The 22,907-nt window shown below is 33.2% G+C and overlaps 1 protein-coding gene across 1 annotated transcript in view; it reads right to left on the bottom strand.

The window, feature by feature from the left end:
- The window catches only part of LOC124540143 (inactive dipeptidyl peptidase 10), a 303,680-nt gene that overhangs the window by 39,002 nt on the left and 241,771 nt on the right, over positions 1-22,907 (bottom strand). The window contains exon 3 of the mRNA XM_047117591.1: positions 1,782-1,876. Coding sequence (XP_046973547.1) covers positions 1,782-1,876 — 95 coding nt within the window. The remainder of the gene's footprint in view (positions 1-1,781; positions 1,877-22,907) is intronic.

The following is a 22,907-nucleotide window of genomic DNA, read 5'->3' as shown; positions in this document are numbered from 1 at the left end:
CAAACTTAATGCCAAAATCTAAGATGAAATCCGGCCTCTTCTTAGCAAACAATTTTCCTCGTAGCGTATATTATATTTACAAGCAAGAAAATCCTATAAAAGCCTTGCCTCAATCCTTTTCAAAGTCGTTTATTTAATGGAGAGGTTGTGCTAGTTGATTATTGTAAACAAACTATTATAGGCATCAGGTTCTCGGTATCCCTTTGTTTTTATCTGTATCACTGATATGATATGAGTTCAGATAGCCCAGAGGTTAAAACGCGTGCATCTTAACCGATGATTGCGAGTTCTAACCCAGCAAGCACCACTGTATATTCATGTGCTTAATTTGTTTTTATAATTCATCTCGTGCTCAGCGGTGAAGGAAAACATCGTGAGAAAACCTGCGTGTGTCAAATTTCATAGAAATTCTGCCACATGTGTATTCGACCAACATTGGAACAGCGTGGTGGAATATGTTCCGAACCTTCCCGTCAAAAGGAGAGGAGGCTTTTACCTAGCAGTGGGAAATTTACAGGCTGTTGTTGTATCACTTATAACAGAAATGCAAAAGAGAGCAAATATAATCAAAATATAATTTATGTTATTTAAGTAGGTTTTACGAGCAATTTTGTCATTTAACAAACAATATTAAGTGAATCTACCACCGGTTCGGGAAGTATAAAAATACAGTTATGTTAGTTAAATACAATTTTATATTTATGTATCGTGCCTGGAGCACTACATAAGGGCCAGAGGTATCTATTGCTGCTCAGGTTCAATATCGTTTTCCTCGGGAGCGAGAGATACTGAATGAAGATCGATGTCGCAGAAAGAGGAGTTGATCCGGGTTTTGAGAAGAGAGCCTCCAGTGGATCAACATCCAGTTTACTTAAAATATCGTAGCTTTTGGGTTCGAATTTTTTATACTTACGAATGAGATACGGGCCCTAAATAGTTTTTTATTTTTCTTTCTCTATAGTTGATTCTTTTAAGAATGTACTGTACGAAGGTTTTGTTTTTATTTGAATTAAAAAGTTTAGTGTCAGAAATTAACTTAAAAATGAAAATTATTAAGATTATTGATTTGTGTGCAATTTATTTGGCCTTAATATTGATAAGTAACATTCCCAATGTTTGTTTGTGTTTTAAATTGTTATTGCATGTTGTAATTCGTATGTATTTATATGGAGATAGTTTCCAATAATTAGCACGAAAACAATCTTATTTTATGAAGTATTTATTATTTGGTTTAGGTCAAATTCCGCTTGCCCTATGGAGTTAAAATTTTAATTGTTTCTCTTGCTAATGTTAAAATTAACATGAAGCACTGTCTATATAAAAACTTGTATTTAAAAACGTTTCATAAACCATATATAAATAATGGTTAAGAGCACGTATGGTATCAATCTGTCATCACCCCTAATGTATCTAAAAGGTCCCTTCGGAAGATAGTGACGTATCTGCAGCCGTTACTTTTTATATCATGGGATCAAACAGTATTAAGAGTAGGCGTTATGATAAAATCTTTTCTGCGATACGATTTATCAAAAGGCAAGTTGGCTGTTTTTGCAATTACAAATATAGTCTGTCTACATATATTAATATTATAAATGTGAATGTAATTATGTCTGTATGTTGGTCGATCTTTCAAGATCAAACCGCTGAACCGAATTTGATGAAATTTGGTATGGAAGTTAAACTCAAAGAAAAGACATAGGCTATTTTTTACCTAACTCATGGCAACCAATACCCCAAAACACGAGCAAAGCTGCGGGCGACTACTAGTATAGTATACTTACGAAAGTAGAATTATTCATAAGTAATCTGGTTGTGAAGTTCTTCACATTGAACAGGGTCAGTCCCCCCCACCGGTCTCGGAAAACCAGCTCCTCATCTGTAACAAGAAAACATATATTAATATATTAGTCATATAACATATTATGTTACACGATATCTTCGCCGATTGTTAAACAAATTACTTAGAAATGATTTTAAATGTACATGTTAATTACATGTATATAATTGAATATAGAGTATATGCTAAATGATGAGATCGTTTATTTGTTAACAAAATTAAAAAAGTTTATTAAGACTAAGTTATTAAACAAACCTTATTGTTCATTAAAAAAGTACTTATTATGAAAAAAAAAAACGCTTGGATTTAGGCTAGGGCTTCATCACAGGATACTAATTAGTATAAAAAACAGCATTGTAAATCTGTTTATTTGAAATGACCAACTATGCGAGTTTTTTGCCGTTTCTTCTCGCTGGAGGCTGCTTTCCTAAACGTTGGTAGTATTTAATTATCGACGATTCTAAAACGCTTCATTGTGAAGTTTACTTGAATAAAATTGATTTGATTTGATTTGTCTTATTGTCGTTTTGATATCTTAATTATATAACTGATTATGTTCAAATTTGGAATACACGTTATCAAAGATACAAAAGAGGTTATATGGATAAAATGTAACCTCCTCATGCGGGCGAAAACGACAATCGGCACGTAACAAAAGTACTTCTTTGGATGTTCTGAATAAATAACGTGACAATTCAGAAGTGTTTGTATGAAATACATTTTCAAGTGAATTTTAAAACAAAAATCCGTAGCAGAGGGTCTTACTTCAAAGTGTTCCTTCGTCTTTATATCATACTCGGCTTCAGAGACACGAGTTTAATAATGAAAAAGTTTCGGATGTGTTTGTAGTACGCTCAGTCGTAATCAATCACCCCCTACACGAGTCGGCTTTTACACAGGGCGTAAGGCCCCGCGACACAGGGCGGTTATGTTTGATGAACATTTGTTGAAAATATTATCGAAGCAAATATTTGTGTTACATTCAAGTAGGATGAGTTCAAATGGATTATGTAGCATTTATTTGTTTAGGTTAAATCCTCGTTAATTTAGTGTCTTATTAACAGGTTCAAATCTGTCGAGAATTTTTCAGCAGTAGTTCGGAAATGGGAATGTAACGACTATACGTCCATACCTTAAATAATACAAAGGCTCTGTCTGATATCTCTTTACGAGTACTTACGATTAAGGAAACAAAGAATAAACTTAGGTTACATTTGATTTTAAATTATATTTTATAATCATTGCGCTGCTTTCCAAAACAGTAAATAATAAATGTTGGACAACATCCCATACATTACTCTGATTCCAATGTGAGAAGCACTTGTGTTATGGAAAATCAGAAGAAACGATGGTATCACAAAAATCCAGACCAAAGACAAAATAGAAAACTAACGAACTTTTTCTACATCGATTCGGCCGGGAATAGAACCCGGAACCTCGGAGTTGCTTAGTTATGAAAACCGATGTACCGACTACTCGACCATGTAGGTCGTCGTATTTGTAAAAATACTATGAACAATGGTTATGTAATCAAATGATGCCTTTACATATTATAGTCAAAATATTAAAGTGTGTCGTAGATATATAAAAAAGATAACGAATAGATAATCATTGATATAGAATTCAAAAGCTTACGAAATTCTTTATTGCAAAAATATTTACAGTTACATGTAAAATTGTTTATAATAATGATTATTTAAATGAGTCAAATAACATACTAATAGTGAGATACGACCTTTTATAATACAGTTAAGCACTGCTGTAGTACCTACTAGTACGTAGTATTAATTTAGCTTTAAAATTGTTACCAAAGTCACCTCCAATCTTGTACAACAAACGATTATAGCACGCTGTATACAGACTCTAACATTATATCTTAAAACACTGGATAGACAAAATTGTACGGAACCCTATGTTAGTTCTGTACTAACCGTCAATTACAAAAGATTAACATTGCTCGTAAAATAGCTACTCTAAGCTTGTATCCACAACAACGTACTGCAAGTATTTTTACACTAAAAGTTTATCAAATATTAGCGGCACGCCCCGGCTTTGCACGTCTAAAACTGTCAGCGTTTCTATATTATTTTGTACATGTATTATACATATAAATCTTCCTCTTGAATCAATCTATCTATTAAAAAAAAACCGCATCGAAATCCGTTGCGTAATTTTGAAGTATTAAGCATACATAGATAGCGGTGAGCAACTTTGTTTTATACTATGTTATTTTTATTTTATATGTATTTCAAAAAGAAATTTCATTTTGAAATTTAACATAAGTAGGTAAAATGTGATAGACAAATGGTAAGTGGTGACCATGTTATGAAATGATGTTATGTCTCTTGTGCTAGTACTTGCTCCTCCGACCTTCAAAGTGGTAACAACCAACAATACTAACTGTTGCTGTTCACTGTTACAGTGATACCTACTCAGATAGGTTGCACAAAACCCTACCACTAAGAAAGGAAACGTTACTGTTAAAAATGGAATTTATGGAATTGTATAGTATTCGGTGATTTTCATACAGGAATAATTATATTTAATTTATGAATAATGAATTTATTAATTTTAAATGATAAAGCGTATTGGTTGAACATCAAGTAAATAATGTTTCGCATTTGGTTTGTAGTAGGGAAGGCTACACATACTCGTCAGGGTGATAGCTAAAGAAACCTGCATTCGTATTTTAAACAAATGGAAATAAATTAAAAAATCTTTGCGCTTATACTACTTTAAAAATCGAATGTTTATTCCTATATGAACGCAGCTTTACCAGCTCGGTCACGTACGTCGTAAACTGGAGACGAGAACTTGATGGCTATTGGTGTTGTTAGTTCCTGAGCAAGAAATGCTGCGCGAAGGTGTAGTAAAGACAAACACGCACCCAAGAGTCATCATTATGAGTGGAACTGAATATAATCCATACTTACATTATAAATACGAAAGTAACTTTGTCTGTTTCGTTTGTACGCAAACACTACGATTTAAATTTGGTACACAAATAGTCTGGAGCCTGCGAAGGGACACAGGCTACTTTTAAATTGGAAAAAGTGTTGTTAACAAAGAGGTTTTACAACAATGTTATATTTTAAGTAAATTTGTGAAAATATTCATATCTACGCGAGAAAAACCGCAAGTTGCAGTTGTAATATATATGTAAACACATCAAAACGCAGCAAATACAAGCATAATTAAATTAAATACAAAACATTAGAATCAAATATTTATTTAAAATGTAATCAATAATGATATTATAATTTATAGAAATGAATTTTATGAATTTTGGTTGGAAGCAAACTTGAGGTCTTAGGAGCACATGGATTACTTTTTTATTACCTTTAAAATGCGACGTAATTGACGACTATTTGTGTCTATATTGGCTCAAACACCATTGAAACGGAAACTGCAATACAAACTATTGATTGAGTGTTTAAGACATTACATTTCATTAATTGAAATAATTGTATTTAATTAACATGACGTTGTATTTTTTAAATGTTAAAAAAGAGTAACTACTGAATTTCTTGCCGGTTCTTCTCGGTAGAATCTACTTTCCGAACCGGTGGTAGCTTCACTTAATTGTAAAATGACGATTCAAAAGTGCTTATAAAAGCCTACTTGAATAAAGTTTATTTTGATTTTGATTTTTTGATTATGTCCTGTCAGGAAGTTAGCCTGCAGTTTTCCCTTCCCGTATGTTCGAGACGCGATGGAGTGACGCGAAAGTCTGATGGAGTCTTAATTAAGATTTAACAAACTTTCGATCGGGACCTAATGAAAACCCATCACCCGACCGAATCGCATCCAGTATCGATGTTTCGTTTTTGCAGAGACGATCAATCTTAGCCTCCAGTTAATGTAATTGACCTCTTAGATTGATCAGTTTTATAGTTCAATTAGATGTGCCCGCAAACATGTAGGCGTTTGAATTTATCAAAAAAAAAAAAAGATATTGTAGCCTAAGTTACTCCTTATTATATCAGTTATATGCCAGAGAAAGTCCCGTCAAAATCGGTCCAGCTTTTCAAGAGATTAGTCGGAACAAACAGTCAGACAGACAGACAAAAAATGTTATTTTGATATATGTTCCGTGTGTAAATTTTTTTATGGTATAGATTGGCGGACGAGCATATAGGCCACCTGATGGTAAGTGGTCATTATCACCCATAGACAATGACGCTGTAAGAAATATCAACTATTCCTTACATCGTCAATGTGCCACCAACCTTGGGAACTAAGATGTTATGTCCCTTGTGCCTGTAGTTACACTGGCTCACTCACCCTTTAAACCGGCACACAACAATACTAAGTACTGTTATTTGTAGTAGAATAACTGATGAGTGGGTGGTACCTACCCAGACAGGCTTGCACAAAGCCCTACCACCGAGTAAAATGATATGCATTGAGTGAAATATTGATATTTTAATATTACAAACAGACACTCCAATTTTATTATATGAATAAGAGCCAACAAATACTTTGAAAATGCTTCATAGTATAAAATGAAGTCGCTTTCTCTGTCCCTATATCCGTATATATGCTTAAATCTTTAAAACTACGCAACGGATTTTGATGCTGTTTCTTTTAAAACATAGAGTGATTCGAGATGAAGGTTTTTGTGTATAATATATGGACAATATAGTAAATAAACAAATTGTGTAGTTCATTTAGTATCAGCTTTGCACCCAAGCGAAGCAGGGATGGGTGGCTAGTTCGGCTTAAAATTATTTAAATTTGAAAAATCAATAACGAACTATTATTGTGCAACTGAAGTACATGCTAGATTAATTCAACCGTTTTTGCTGAAATTTTGTACAGGCTTTTGATTCTGATAACAATAGAATCAAATATTCTGTATTTCATGACTTTATGTTTGATTTAACAAATGGATTTTTATTGCATTTGAAATATTTTCAATAAAACGTATAGATGGTATTTATCATCCCTAAAAGGAAGACTCAGCTCCGCAACATACGCGGTTGGAAAAGTTAGACAACTAACTGATATTGATACCGCTCGTTTAGTTTATTTTGGTTATTTTCACAGTATTATGTCATATGGCATATTACTTTGGGGTAACGCTGCAGATATTGAATCTGTCTTTATTTTACAAAAGAGAGCAATTCGGTTTATTTATAATCTTGGAGCTAGAGACTCTCTTCGGGATGTTTTTAACAGAGTAGGAATACTTACTGTTGCGTCGCAATATATTTACAACAATATCATGTATATTCACAGTAACATTGATCACTTTGATAAAATCAGTGATAATCATTGTATATGCACTAGAAGTAAGGATAAACTTATAACGCCAAGTTTCCGACTCCGCAAAGTCAATGGATCCTTCTTGGGGCAAGGTATCCGTTTCTATAATAAAATTCCGCAGAAATTTTTAACTTTGCCGTTTAGTTAATTCAAATCGTTTGTTAAAAATACATTGGTAGAAAAAGCATACTATTCGATAAAAGATTTTGTAGATGACAAAAAAGCGTGGAGTTAATACCTGTTGACTTCCAAGCAGGATACATTAATTGAAATAATTGTATTTAATTAACATGACGTTGTATTTTTTAAATGTTAAAAAAGAGTAACTACTGAGTTTCTTGCCGGTTCTTCTCGGTAGAATCTACTTTCCGAACCGGTGGTAGCTTCACTTAATTGTAAAATGACGATTCAAAAGTGCTTATAAAAGCCTACTTGAATAAAGTTTATTTTGATTTTGATTTTTGATTTTGATTATTAACAATTCCAAAAAAGACGAACGCAGTTCTTGTGTATTGTATGATGTACGTAGATATGTAGCACTTTTAAGAAATATTATTTAATGTTGTAAATTGTAATGCTTAATACAATCTAAATGATAGATTATAATGATGACTCAATAATAATAAAAGTGTCTTTAGTGCAAACAGCACAAACATCATTTTAAACGTCTATAAAAAATCTAACCTTACCGAAATATTATGAACAAGCGAAATTGTATATGTTTTATTGTAAGTTGAATAAACGTTCATAATCTTTTCAAACGACTTAAAAAAGGAATTTACGATTATATAATGTAGTTTTAATTATTGCTATATTTGGAGTCAGTGTCAGCCGAGAAAACCCTACATACTTCTATCAAGAGATATAGGAGAATACTTTAAGAAATATGTTTTTTACAAATTACCTTTTATACGATACTATACTGGGTCAATCAAGGGGCTCGAATCGCTTCTTTCTTTTGATTTTTGAGGCGCGTGCCGTGGCTGACACCGGCTCCAAATATAACAATTACTATAACTATATTATATAATCGTAAATAGACTTTTAAGTAGTCTAATAATTTTCATTTCATTTTACTTAGGCGGACTCTAAAAATATGTTGAATACGCAATTATTTTTATTACTTTTTAATGCATATTTATTTGTTTTAAAATAATGTTTTGTTTGAAGTCGGTTTTTCATTTTTTTACTATTTAAAACACAAAACAGTTTGCGTTTTTGATATAAGATTTAAGATGACTTAAAGGATAAAATATTGAATTGCTAAAGCACGATAAGTCATAGAATCAAAAAAGATATAGAACTCCATATTTCATGAGAAATATAGCTCGAAAAATCAGGATAACCCGACGCCGTACACACGGTCAAATTGACATCCGGTTAGTCGTCCGCTGTCCGGAAACACCGCTATGAGCGTCAGTAATCCCGGACTCTGTTACGACTACACCAACGGTACAGCCATTGGCTATTACGATTATTCAAAGATATATTTTAACAGTTGTATATTTCGTATCGAAATATCATGCAAAAGAGCATGAGGCTCACCTGATGGAAAGTGATTACCGCCGTCCATGGACATCTCGATCACCGAATTCTAATTCATCGTATGAATTTTCGTGGTGGTAGGGTTTTGTGCAAGCCCGAGTGGGTAGGTACCACCCATTCATCAGTTATTCTACCGCCAAATAACAGTACTCAGTATTGTTGTGTTCCGGTTTGAAGGGTGACTAGAGGCACAAGAGACATAACATCTTAGTTCCCAAGGTTGGTGGCACATTGACGATGTAAGGACTAGTTAATATTTCTTACAGCGTCATTGTCTATGGGTGATGGTGACCACTTACTATCAGGTGATAGATATATATGCTCTTCTTCGCTTAGATAAATACATATGCTCGACCGCCAACCTATACCATAAAAAAAAGAAAAAAGAATTTGGTTGTAACAAATCCGTACAAATTAATTTATCATAAAATTTTCCTTTCCTTTACGTTAAGATTTCTTTCAATGTAAACCGCGCCAATGAACTTCATTCCAAAAACAATTATGTTTTTTTTAAAAATAAATGTAAGTATAATCATAAATATGATTAAAAAATCGGTACATCTCGGCTGATGTCAAAGATATACCTTAAGGCTGGTTCAGTGGCTGCCACACATAACTTTAACCCGCATTGAAACTGAGATAGTACAAGTTTCGAACTTCTACAGAAGACGACATTTAAAGGATGTTGTTTATTTCTAAGATCTTCCTCAATAAATAAATGGCTTATGTGTTTTAGAAAGACTATTCTATAAATCATTATTAATTTATATATAATAAAATTGGAGTGTATGTTTGTAATATTAAAATAGCCCCTTTTACTCAATGCATATGTAACACGGTACATATGACAAAATAACCTTTTTTACCATTTTTATCAGTCGGTCTGTCTGTTTGTTCCGGATAATCTCTGAAACGGCTGGACCAATTTTGACGGGACTTTTACTGGCAAATAACTGACATAATAGGGAGTAACTAAGGCTACAATATTTTTTTTGTTACATTTAAACGCGTACAAGTTTACGGACACTATAATATGTATACAGTCATTATAATAATGTAGGAAATTACTACATTATTTACTAGCAATGAGACCATCGTCGTCTAATATTGGGCATGTTTTTGTCAGTCCAGATACCTATTTATCTAGAGGACATTAACTGGCATTTCCATCATGATCAAAGATATATCATCATGTAGTCTTTCATGATTCATGATTAATCATGGTCTCTGTATTTCGTCATTATTAGAGAGGTCGCGTTAAATGAAATCAATTAATCAAAGTTAATCACCTCGTCGAAATGTAGATTAAACTTGTCGAATACTCCTCGATAAATGGAAGTAAAATTAGTTTCACTATATACCTATTATAAAACAGAGACCCCCGCTGCGCCTGTCTGTCTGTATGTTCTGTATGATCTTATTGATTTTTATGCGGTTTTCTAGTGACACTGTTAGCACAGACAGATGGGTTCATAACGTACGTTTAAGTATATCAGTTATTAAGATTTTTGTGTAATAAGTTGAAATAAAACGACATTTGTTAAATATGTCAGAAAAAAAACAACAAAAAATATATAAATAAATGCTAATAATATAAAAAAACCTTATGTTTACCCGTTCGAAGCTGGGACGGGCTGCTAGTATGAAATTTTGAATACTTAAGTTTTGTTTGGCATTAAAACCGTAATATTTATTGAAGAAGTTGAAAGATGAGTTTTAATAAATAGTTAAATTGGTGCACACGTGCACTTTGGACGTACGCCCGTGGTAGATATTGTGAGGTTCTGTAGTGAAATTCAATTACCAGACCACAATAGGACTTTTTCGACGGACGCCTCCGTTGGCACGCGCTCAACCTGAATTTTCGTAAACATTATTTTGCCGAGATGGCCCAGTGATTAGATCGGACCTTTAATGGTTCAAACCCAGGCTAGCACCACTGAATATTCATGTGCTTAATTTCTGTTTATTATCATCTCGTTGTTGACGGTGAAGGAAAACATCGTGAGGAAACCTAAATGTGACAAATTTCATAGAAATTCTGCCACATGTGTATTCCACCAACCCGCATTGAAACAACGTGGTGGAATACGTTCCAAACCTTCTCCTCAAAGGGAAATGAGGCCTTAGTAGGAAATTTACAGGCGGCTAGTGTTATTTTTAAGGATTCTTTTAAACTGGACAAATGTTTCATTTTTATAATTGCTCCACGTTGTGCGGAAATGTAACCCACAGAAGCACTAATAAATGTCGTAAAGATTTAAAAGCGACCATTATTTTAAGGACATTTTAAAACATATTGTTAATTGTTAACATTGCTTTTCTCTAAATATAAACAACTTATAATAGTGCTTCTTTAGAGTGAAGTAACGCTTAGCCCAGTCGTGGGTTATTAGCAGACTTTAATAGTAAGAGCTTGTAAATTTCCTACTTCTGCGCTCAGGCCTCTTTCCCCTTTGAGGATATAGTTTGGAGCTAATTTAACCAGGGTCCGCAATGCGTGTTCTTGGATTAAAATGTGGTAGAATTTCGACGTTTCGAATTTAAAATTAGACGCATGAATGAGTCCTCACGATGTTTTCTTGTAATTAAGGATCAGCTCAGGATTTGAACTTGGTCTTTAAAGAACTACACTACTCTGAAGAGGCATCGAGGACAATAAAATACAAAACCCGATGCAGTTCAGTCGCAAATGTAGCGTCGGTTAACCAAAGTAATAAAATAAACAAAGAAGAAGTCTTACTGCGCTATGATAACGGATTTGAAATTAATTGCATTTCTTACTCCGAGAGATTTACGTACAATTATTCAGCAGACATTTTTTGTACGAATGAATTTCTTGTGAACTTTGTTTTATTTTTCATGAATTCAGGCTGGATTAAAACATTTAAAGGTTCTATTGGAATTGCCATTGTTACTAAGAAACCTATCTAGGTAGATAAATACATGTTTATATGAGACGACGATGGGGCCCATCGTATGTGTTAAATAATGTAGTAACTTCTTAAATTATTATCGATTGTAAACTACACAATTTAGAACCATATCATATTTTATACCAATATTATCAAAGTAAAATGTTTATGCTTTTTCAATTAAAAATGTTATTGAGGGTTAGTTCAAGTTTCTGCGTCACTGTCATACGAAAAAAACTAGATGTATTAGATTTGGACCATTTTATACAGATACGCGGTTCTTGGAGCTTGGTTCAAATTTCAACGGGTTAGCTAACAAGGTTACAAATTTCAATGGCTTAGCCGTGTTAGAGAGATAAACAGATGCACAGAGAGATAGACAAACATAAAGATGAACTTATACTTAAACTCCTTTATTAAATAAGGAAGCATTACACTTACTTATTGATAGCCAAAGTAAACACTACCGGTTTGGAAAAGAAATGCCCTGACCTGAGAAAAACCGGCGAAAGAAGTTTCTTTCGCCGGTTTTTCTCAGGTCTATTTTTTAGCGGGTCTATTTTTTTCAATTTTATTATTTACAAATATTATAAACCCCTGGGGGTTAGAACGCGAGCATCTCAATCGATGATTTCGGGTTCAAACCCAAGCAAGCACCACTATATATATCTGTTTAATTCGCTTTTATAATTTATCTCGTGCTCGGCGGTGAAGGAAAACATCGTAAGGAAACCTAGATGTGTCTAATTTCATTGAAATTCTGCCACATGTGCATTCCACCAACAGCGTGGTGAAATATGTTCCAAACCCTCTCCTTAATGGAAGAGGAGGCCTTAGCCCAGCAGTGGGTAATTTACTTTACTTTACTTTAAATTAATAGATAATTACACAGTATAATATTAATATAGATCACAGCCTGCTTTATACTTACTGAATATTAAAAAAAAATTAAATGAAAGGCTTAAATACATAAAATAATTCAGATACAATATAAACAATAGAAATGAATGAATATCAATCTCGGAAATAATTGTGATTGTAGAGGAATGTAAATAAAATGTTCGTTACACAAAAACAAAAGCGATACGACGCGCAATATCTATATGGGTAATCTGGACGACACTTTTGAAAATGGTTTTATTCGTTAATTGTATTCGTTCACTGAGTATTTATATACCGCATTAATCATACACCATATTTATTAAAATCAATAATTTTATTAAGAACTTAATATGAATACAAGCTTAATACTTCTCTGTACCTGTCTAGCGTTAAGCAGAATTTCTTAGTATTTCTGATCTCCTAAGGTTGGCAGCGAATTGGCGTTGAAAGGAATGGCCAATATCTATGGGTGGTGGTGACCACTTATAGTCTGGTGCCTTTTCTTTAAAGAAAAGGTAGCTTTAGTATAAAAGTTAATCTACATCGGTAAAATGTACATTCCGAACTGCCGGTTTTTTTTATGACATAGGTGGCAAACGAGCAGGAGGCTCACCTGATGGAAAGTGACTACCACCGCCCATGGACATCTGTAACACCAGGGGGCTTGCAGGTGCGTTGCCGGCCTTTAAGAAAGGAGTACGCTCTATTCTTGAAAGTTCCTATGTTGTATCGGTTCGGAAAAACCGCCGGCGAAAGCTGGTTCCACAAAGTGGTTGTGCAAGGCAGAAAATGTCTAAGAAATCGCGCTGTTGTGGATTTTCGGAAATCAAGGATGCTTTACTTTTATTATAACTTTGTAAACCAATCAGAATTGCTTGTAAAAGCCTTCTTGAATAAAGTATGTTTTGATTTTGATTTTAGCGAGATTATTACCATTTGCAAATCGTCGCCTGAAAATTTTATCCAAGTAAAAAAGACTGTAGAAAGTTTTAACTAAACGCGACAAACGAAAGTCAACGCTAAAATACGAACAAATATAAACATTTTTTGACAAGAATAGACGAATAGTTTCATCATTAACTGTTTAGCCGCCGGCGTAAGGCTTCACTCGTACTGTTTAGGGAAGAGGCTTTTGGTGATATCATGTTTTCACATATCATGACGATGAGTTTAGTCTGGGGTTCCATAGCATGTATAATATTAAATAGACAACAACAACAACAGCCTGTAAATTCCCACTGCTGGGCTAAAGGCCTCCTCTCTCTTTAAGGAGAAGGTTTGGAACATATTCCACCACGCTGTTCCAATGCGGGTTAGTGGAATACACATGTGGCAGAATTCTATGAAATTTGTCACATGCAGGTTTCCTCACGATGTTTTCCTTCACTGCGGAGCACGAGTTGAATTATAAAGACAAATTAAGCACATGAATCAGCGGTGCTTGCCTGGGTTTGAACCCGCAATCATCAGGTAAGATGCAAGCGTTCTAACCACTGGGACATCTCTGGTCTAATATTAAATAGAATCATCGATATATTTATCAAATCTTCGTTTTGTTTCATGACGGCTTATCCCCTTATTTCTTTAAGGTACATTTATTTTTGCAATATTCGCTGGTTTTCTTGATCTTCACGTATTTGCGTATTGCGAAATTTCTATTCATTTCCTTAAAGAAAATCCTCAGTCTCGTATTACAGAAGGAAGAACAAGTGGGTCTTTTGTTAAGCTATCGTCTTACAGCTTTACAGAGATGTTTGTTTGTTGTCGAATGTTTAAGAAATTTCAATATGGATCTATCAGTAACATTGTGTTTCTTTAGGTTCAACTTATGTATGATTAATATTTCGAATGATAGATTTTTCGTAGGAGAATAATATATTTCATTCAATGACATATATAATTATAGTAGTTGTTGCCCACGGCTTTGCTGGAATTTTAGGATGTTGGTTGGTTGGTTGTCCTTCCTTGGTCTTCAAGTTTGCTTCATACCAAATTTCATCAAATTCGATACAGCGGTTTGGTCGCGAAAGAGCGATAGACAAATTAATATAGATATATAGATGTCTTTCCGGTCATGGTATTTAGTCAGACCTGGTCGTAGTTTATGACCCTTAATTGGATATATTGGTATATAAATTTATATTACTATTACAGTTTAGATTCAGTTTAGGTTTAGTTCAGATTTATTTATGGAAGGCGTTTATTACTTATACAAACTGTAATATATACATATATAGTTTTAATGCGTCTTCAAAAATTACGTGATTGATGATTTCTATAATATTACTTTTGACTTTGTACAAGTTCGTCTGGTCCGGTACCACGTACTCACTATTCTACCGCCAGACATATGTAGTATTGTTGTGTTCCAATTTGAAGGGTCAGTGATCCACTGTAGTAACAGGTACAAGGGACATAATATCTTAACTCTCAAGGTAGTGGTTATTTGCGATGTAAGAAATAACCAACGCGTGTGAAAAAAAATATTGTACTTATTTATTTGTACTAGTTAGGCGGCGATACCTACTAAGATGTATATTATAGAATTTCAAGACTAAAGATATTCACTTTTAAAGGTTCTTTTTCTTGTTTCATTTAAATCATTATAAAAATATTTAGGCAGATTTATTGTTTGAGCTGTGATAGCATTTTATTATTTTAATGATCAGGAAATTTGGAACTAAAAATAGCATTCTCTTGAACAGGATATTTGGGAGTAATATATTGACACCACATACATACAATGTTTATGGAAGTAGCTAAATAGAATAATTCGAAAAATTTACCTGATGACTACCAAAAAAATAGAAATAAACATGATTTCCAATGCACATTATGAAGTCGTAAAAAAGCTGCTCAATATCAGCGCTGTAAATATCTCAGTATCAGGGTGAGACAGACAGCCTTTTAGGTAAGACGTAACGTCTTAATTTACAACAGCTATGCTTAGTATACAGCGCAGCTTTTTTTACCTTTTTCTATGTAATTTTGATCTTAATATTCTTATTTCAGTGTTTACTTTTGCATTCATAGTTATTGTCAAAGATCCCAACCGTTCCCTTAAACTTTCCTATAATAAATCAAGCCACCCGTTAAACCACAAATTTTCTCACCCCTCATATTCTGAGTATCCAAATCTCCAGTTAGAGCACGATTAGCCGGCAGGTTAAACCAGTCGCCATTTTGCGGCCATCAATTTTAGCTTGGCTCGTTTTCCCGGCTATAAATTCCCGGGTCATGTCGGGTTGGTGGAAAAACGTGAATTTCCCAAAGTTTATATAAACGTGATGAAATAGAACAATTGGAATTTTTATTATAAATGGTTTAATCAAGTTATACGTCTGTTGAAGAGTTACCACCTCAGCGACATATGGTCGTAATGTGACAGTCGCAAGTTCCGATCCAGACCCTTTTCATTCTATTACGAGCCAGGTTTAATTGGAACGGCGTTACAAATCCCTTTAGAAGAATTATTTGATTAATACTTGAAAATATTACAGTCAAATTATAAGTTTTAAATCTTCACACTGAACTTTAAAAACACTTGTTAGTTTTGTTGGTACTAAAATTTTACGCATCTTTGTGACAATCGTAACAATTCCTCTGAAAATATTTTTACGAAACAATTTTTTAAATCATTAAAATGTAAACCAGTCTGAAGGCGATCTTTTAATTCCTAAAATATAGTATTTTACTTTACGATTTAATTTGCCTCAAGCGAAATATGTATGAATGTATGTGTTACAAGCAGAAATGTATTTGTCGAGAGTAAATTAAGAATCGCTCGGTAAGCCACCACTTATAAGGCTATTAATTATACCCAACCCGTTTACCCTTCCGGGTATAAATTGACGATCCTTGTGAAATAGGGGTTAAGTTTCCTTCGGTAGTATTTATTAGGATAAGCTTTTAGCAAATTCCATTTAACCGCGAAATTAAAACAGACAGTTATTAATGGTTTCCGGTTTTGGGCGTTGTTGCCATTTTTTGTGATTGCTTGGGGGTAGAATTGAGTTGAGTCTTCCTTGCCTCCTTTTAGTGGGGCATTACTTTTTGTAAGGAATTCCAAGTACATAATATTCTTGTTCCATACTTTTAGTGTATTTACAATGTATTAATATTGCACTTAATGATTTTCAAATTTAAAACACCTCTTCAGGATATTAGGAAAAAGGACACCAGAAATAATTGTGTATTCGGACAAGTGCAATTACTAATTACTGAATTAGGTATACTGATACTTATGGTCTGTTAGTACGGCAATCGAGAGAGATCAGGGCAGTTCCAATAGAGGTTTTCCGCTTTTTCTAAAAATACCTTCACCTCTGTCTTATATTAATTAATTTTACTATTGGATTGGGATTCAAATTAATTTGAATCCTTGATTTTATGCAACCCTGTTTGGGTAAAGCACTCATCGTGAAATACGAATTATATTTGAATACAAAAAAGTGTAGTAAAAAGCCTGTAAATATGTGTGACACTTACAGGTTAACTTTTTTGAGCAGAAGGTTCGTAGTTGATTTCACCACTACGCTCTGATTACACTTGGTTACAAATGTGGCAGAATTTTATTGATAGGCACATGCAGGTTTTCTCAGGAAGTGTTAAATTCATATTTACTAGGTTTCCAATCAACCATTATCATTACCACTTTTGAAAAACATTTTCTTACCACTGGGTTATAACGCTCTTCTAACACATGGCATTTCAATTCAATATGTGAGGTTTACAAACAATAGTTTAAATGCACACCTGCATCAATTTTATACGGAACCGTTCCGTAAATAGGGATGGGTTATGTTTGTCGATAAATCACTCCTAACGTGCAGGTAACGTACGCGCTTAGAAGCGACATCCATAAAGAAACTTTGACACGCATATGTAAGAAAATAGTTTATATCCGACGTATTACTTCAAGGCAACAAATGGAAATAAATGACTTACCTATGTGAAGCTTTGTATATAGAATTGGTCATCAGTTGCTTGCTTCATACCTAATTTAATCAAATTATTTTTATTTTATTATATCTATATTTAATAATTATTATTATTTTCAGTGGCTTAGTCGTGAACGTGACACAGACAGATAGATAGGATTTATTTTAGCATGTATTATGTTATTATAGTTTAAGGCTTCATTCTACATTTTTTATTATTTAATCCAAATATTACACGAAGCTTTACAAGTCGGCTTAAACGCCGCTAGTAACATTGCGAATTCGTTAACTTCATTATTAGGTATTTATTATTTATGTCATGATCTGTAAGGAAAACTTCATGAGGAAATCTATTTTAGTCGTCTATCCATCAACCCTCATTATAGCTTGGCGGAGTAAACTTCAAATGAGCATGTTTCTCATGAGGATACTCTCTTATAGTTAGACCTTTGTCTATTTTTAGATTATTACTAGTTGTTGTATAGAGCTGAGATGGCCCAGTGGGTAGAACGCGTGCATCTTAACCGATGATTTCAGGTACAAACCCAGGCAAGCACTACTACACATATATGTGCTTAATTTGTGTTTATAATTCATGTCGTGCTCGGCGGTGAAGGAAAAGGAATAGAAATTCTGCCACATGTGCATTCCACCAACCCGCATTAGAACAGCGTGGTGTAATATGTTCCAAGACCTCTCCATAATGGGAGAGGAGGCCTTAGCCCAGCAGTGGGAACGGGCTGTTACTACTAGTTATAGCTAAACCTTCAAGTTTGTATAAAAATATACAAACCAAAAGTCCATTAGTTAGATTACAATATTGCTCAATACAGTGAGTCAATCGTAACCACAACCGTGGTTAAAATTGAACTGACTCAATAGAACTGCAATTTGAAGATTCAAAGGCTTTCGTATTTGATATTATTGTTACAGTTATTAATTTCTATTTGGTAGAACTCGATATATCGACATTATCTACGAATATTTTTTTACGAGACTGGTAATCCCATATATATCCCGTATATCCCGTACGAGACTGGTAAACATCCCATCCTAAATAACTATAATAATAAAAATAACCATGTTGATTTAAATTCTTGATATTATGTATATTGGTGAGTTTACTAAAAAAACTCTGATATATTTTAATTTTAAATCATATTTTACACTTGCAATGAAATCTTATGGCCATATCTTGCCAATCTTACCAAGAAAACATATTTGTAAGTTTATGTTTTACATTTACGTTCGGACGTAAGGACGTCAAAATAACGAAATCAATTTGCTTCAAATCCTATAAAATATTACATAGGAAAGTGAGTTTGTTTATTTGTTACGTTTTCATGCCTTAACTTTTCGACTGATCATCAGGAATTCTATCCAAGCAAGATAGCTTGGAGTGTACAATAAATAAAATTTTAACAAAAAGAAAAACCGACTTCAAACAAAACAGTATTTTAAAACAAATTAAAATGGACTAAAAAGTAATAAAAATAATTGCATATTTAACACATTTTTGAGAGTCCTCCTAGGTAAAATGAAATGAAAAATATTAGACTACTTAAAAGTCGATTTACGATTATATAACGTAGTTATAGTTATTGTTATATTTGGAGCCGGCGTCAGCCACGGGCACACGCTTCAACAATCAAAAGAAAGAAGCAATACGAGCCTCTTGATTGACCCAGTATAATATCGTATAAAAGGTAATTTGTAAGAAACATATTTCTTATATATATATATATATATATATATGTATATAAGACTCCAAATATAGCAATAATTATAACTACATTATATAATCGTAAATCGACTTTTAAGTAGTCTAATATTTTTCATTTCATTTTACCTAGGAGGACTCTCAAAAATGTGTTAAATATGCAATTATTTTTATTACTTTTTAGTCCATTTTAATTTGTTTTAAAATACTGTTTTGTTTGAAGTCGGTTTTTCTTTTTGTTAAAATTTTATTTATTTTTTGATTTTAAGTGAAGCTGATGTAGACTAACATTATTTTCTTAATATGGATAGATGAGGCGTGCCGTTTATATGAATCAGAAACTACTTCAGGGACAATTTAAAAAGAAACTTTCGAATAAAGCAAAAATAGACTTACGAAAATGCGGCTTTAATACGTCATGCGGCATAAACTACAAGGTACCACCCTCGAATGAGCTGTAATCGACCTCAGTAAAAAAACTTTGCAAAAGAGATATTCATATGCTATGTCATACATCATATGACATCACATCATATACACAAAATTTGATTAAAGACAGAAAGAAATTCTGCCCCAAATCGCACCCTAACTGTAAGCCGTTTAGGAGTTCAATACATAGTATAAAACAAAGTCGCTTTCTCTGTCCCTATATCTCTAAAACTACGCAACGGATTTTGATGCGGTTTTTTTTAATAGATAGTGTAATTCAAGGGGAAGGTTTGGGTATATAATAAATGAACAATATAGTAAAGAAACACTGACAATTTTTAGAAGTTTGCAATGTGATGTCGTAAATAAACAAATTCTTTAGTATATTTAGTATCAGTATTGCACCCGTGAGAAGTCGGGGCGGGTCGCTAGTTGATTATAATATTCGATTATGACAATTACATGAACATAACCACGTTCCGGAAGGTGATTCAAATATCCAAGTAACCCATAAATAAAAGATTCGACCGAGTATTGCTAACGTGCTCCTCAGAATTGCTACGTTTCCTCCCGTTCCCTTAATTTGTCATGGATCCTGTGCTCAGAACCTTACCAAACTTTCACCAAACTACCCTTAAAGTATATCCTATATAATAAAAAAAGAATCATCAAAATTGGTTAACGTGATTTTGAGTTATTCACCTATTTGTCGCGCATATACATAATGCAAATTTAAGACTTATGTCGTTTTCATACGAATACCATCATCGGAAAAAAATAAAAAAAAAATGGGACCCCACGGGAAGCACTACCTTTCAAACAAAAAAAAAATTATCAAAATCGGTCCACCCAGTAAAAAGTTATGAGGTAACAAACATAAAAAAAAAAAAAAAAAAAAAAAAAAAAAAAAAAAAAATACAGACGAATTGATAACCTCCTCCTTTTTGAAGTCGGTTGAAAAAGAACACAGTACCTACCAGTTGTAATTATCATGCTCACGTAAATGAGTACTTTATAATAATTTAAATAAAACATCTGAGGTGGGCATAGTGGGTTCAGATATGGACAAGCACCAATATATGCGTTTAGTATATGTTCATAATATATTATATTTGATAGTTATGGAAGTAACTTGTGCTTGTATCAGATGAAAGACTTTTTTTCCATCAAATCATCTCGGAACAGATTTGCATTTGAATTGCATAGATAATAGAGTGTTACACTGATTTAAATGAATCAGAATTTTACATTAAAAATTTACATGTTCTTTATCGATATAAATAACAACACTAGAGCTTTGCATATGCAATCATTTTAATGAGTTCAATTCACCGCAGCCGCGTTACCGATAATGCATTGATAGCTGACGTATAAATCGTTGAGCGGTCCGGATGTGTGTAAAACATACTTCCTCTCCGTAGTATTGTAAGGCACGTTGTGTTGGGTTTATGAATTACTTAAATATGAATGATTTTAATTAATCGCTTTATATATATTGCCTGATAACTCTTGGTTTTATTATTTCTATTGTTAACAGTATATAATCGATATGAGTGGTAACGTTTTGGTACTTTTATTAAGATCATTTTTATCGACGTCATCATCTTAATAATCATTAACATTATGATCATCAAAGTCATCATAGTCATGGTTATCTTTATATATTGGGATAAGAGCTATATAAACGCGCTTTTGTATCTGTCATCGGTTAGTGGTCACTACCGCACATGGATATTTGTGCTGTGAGATATATAATTCTTTTCGTTAATCACCAATGCACAGGCCTTCATCAGCCTTGTGTATTAAACTGTTATGTTCCATGCCTGTAGTTATACCGACTACCGGCTAAGTCGCTTTCGCGACCAGTACAACAATACATACATAGGTACTGCTGCTTGACGGTAGAATATAATATGATAAGTAGGTGGTATCTACACAGATGAGCTTGCATAGAGCCGTATCATCAGGTAATTGACCATTTGCCTATTAATTCTATATTTAAAAAAAATCGTGATGTACCCATAACTATTTAGTTTTAAGTAACTTTACTACCCAGGATAAAAATTTCATAATATCGTGATTAAAATTAACCGTGTGAAATCGGGTCAGAAAGTAGGTATAATATTTATTAACAAGATGGAAATCAGTGTATACGTACCCCGTGTAACTCTGTGGGCTTAAATGTAAACATTATGAAAATTTCATCGATGAAAATGAAGGTTTCATTAACAAAAAACCGTAGTTTTACATTGTTTAAGAGATTAAATGTATTGTTTAAATCTTGGTTACTCTCGTTGTATAATATTTACATTGCTAAGCTGTACAAAGGATATGTAATACAGCCTTATTTGCCTTAATCAAAATAATGATATACAAGTAGAACTTTATTCTAGTAGGATCTTTAAGCACTATTGAATTGTCGTTTTATGATGATATTAAGCTAGTTGTCGATCAACGCTTAGCTTGTAATTTAGGGATTAATAAACTAATATAATTCACACAAGATGTCTATAATTCATAGCGTAGGTGTCGTGTCGTTGTTGTGATTACAGCTTCATAAATGTAAAAGTTACATTATAAAATTTTATAAATAAAAAAAAACCGCCTTCAAAAATGAACTAAAAAGAAAAAAATAATCAGTTACATCCATATCCAATTTACGATTTTTTAATCACCTCTCAAAGTCGGTGCCAACATTACTATATATGCATATAGGTACATAATACATACATACAAAAACTAAATCTATTTATTGTATAGATGACACCATTAGACAAACCTTACTATCGATACAAATTAAATGATTTCAATATAGGAATTTATTTACTTTGTTGGCACCGCCTTCAAAAGGTGATTAAAAAATCTTAAATTGGATATGGATGTAACTGATTATTTTTTTCTTTTTAGTTCATTTTTGAAGGCGGTTTTTTTTTATTTATAAAATTTTATTTACTGCTTTTCAGTGTTGTTTTGTTATTTATAATTACAATTGGTAGTGTTTGTCATTCACTTTAATGCCGTTAATCATTGAGGAGTTCTCCTGGTAGTCCACCATCAGCTAGACTTCATCATAGGCATGTTTACTAACATCAATTGCTTGACGACTATCTTAAAGAAATAGAACTAAGCCCGTAAAATAGTTACTTACTAATAGGTACTGATTACTAGTTGTGGTCTTCATCATCAGTTTCACTTCATCAAATGTCACTTTTCGTGAGCATATGACCAAGGCACTTTGAATAAAACCGAAATCACTATAGGTGTGCCTATAAAATTTGAGGAGTTCCCTCGATTTCTCCAGGATCCCATCATCAGATCCTGATCTCCTGACAATGGGACCACCTGTAAAACATGCCCTTTCAAACAAAAAA

Source organism: Vanessa cardui, chromosome 24 (genome assembly GCF_905220365.1).
Source record: "Vanessa cardui chromosome 24, ilVanCard2.1, whole genome shotgun sequence".
Lineage (NCBI taxonomy): Eukaryota > Metazoa > Arthropoda > Insecta > Lepidoptera > Nymphalidae > Vanessa > Vanessa cardui.
The sequence above is the reverse complement of the archived record's forward strand: the minus strand, read 5'-3'. Positions and strand labels throughout refer to the sequence as shown.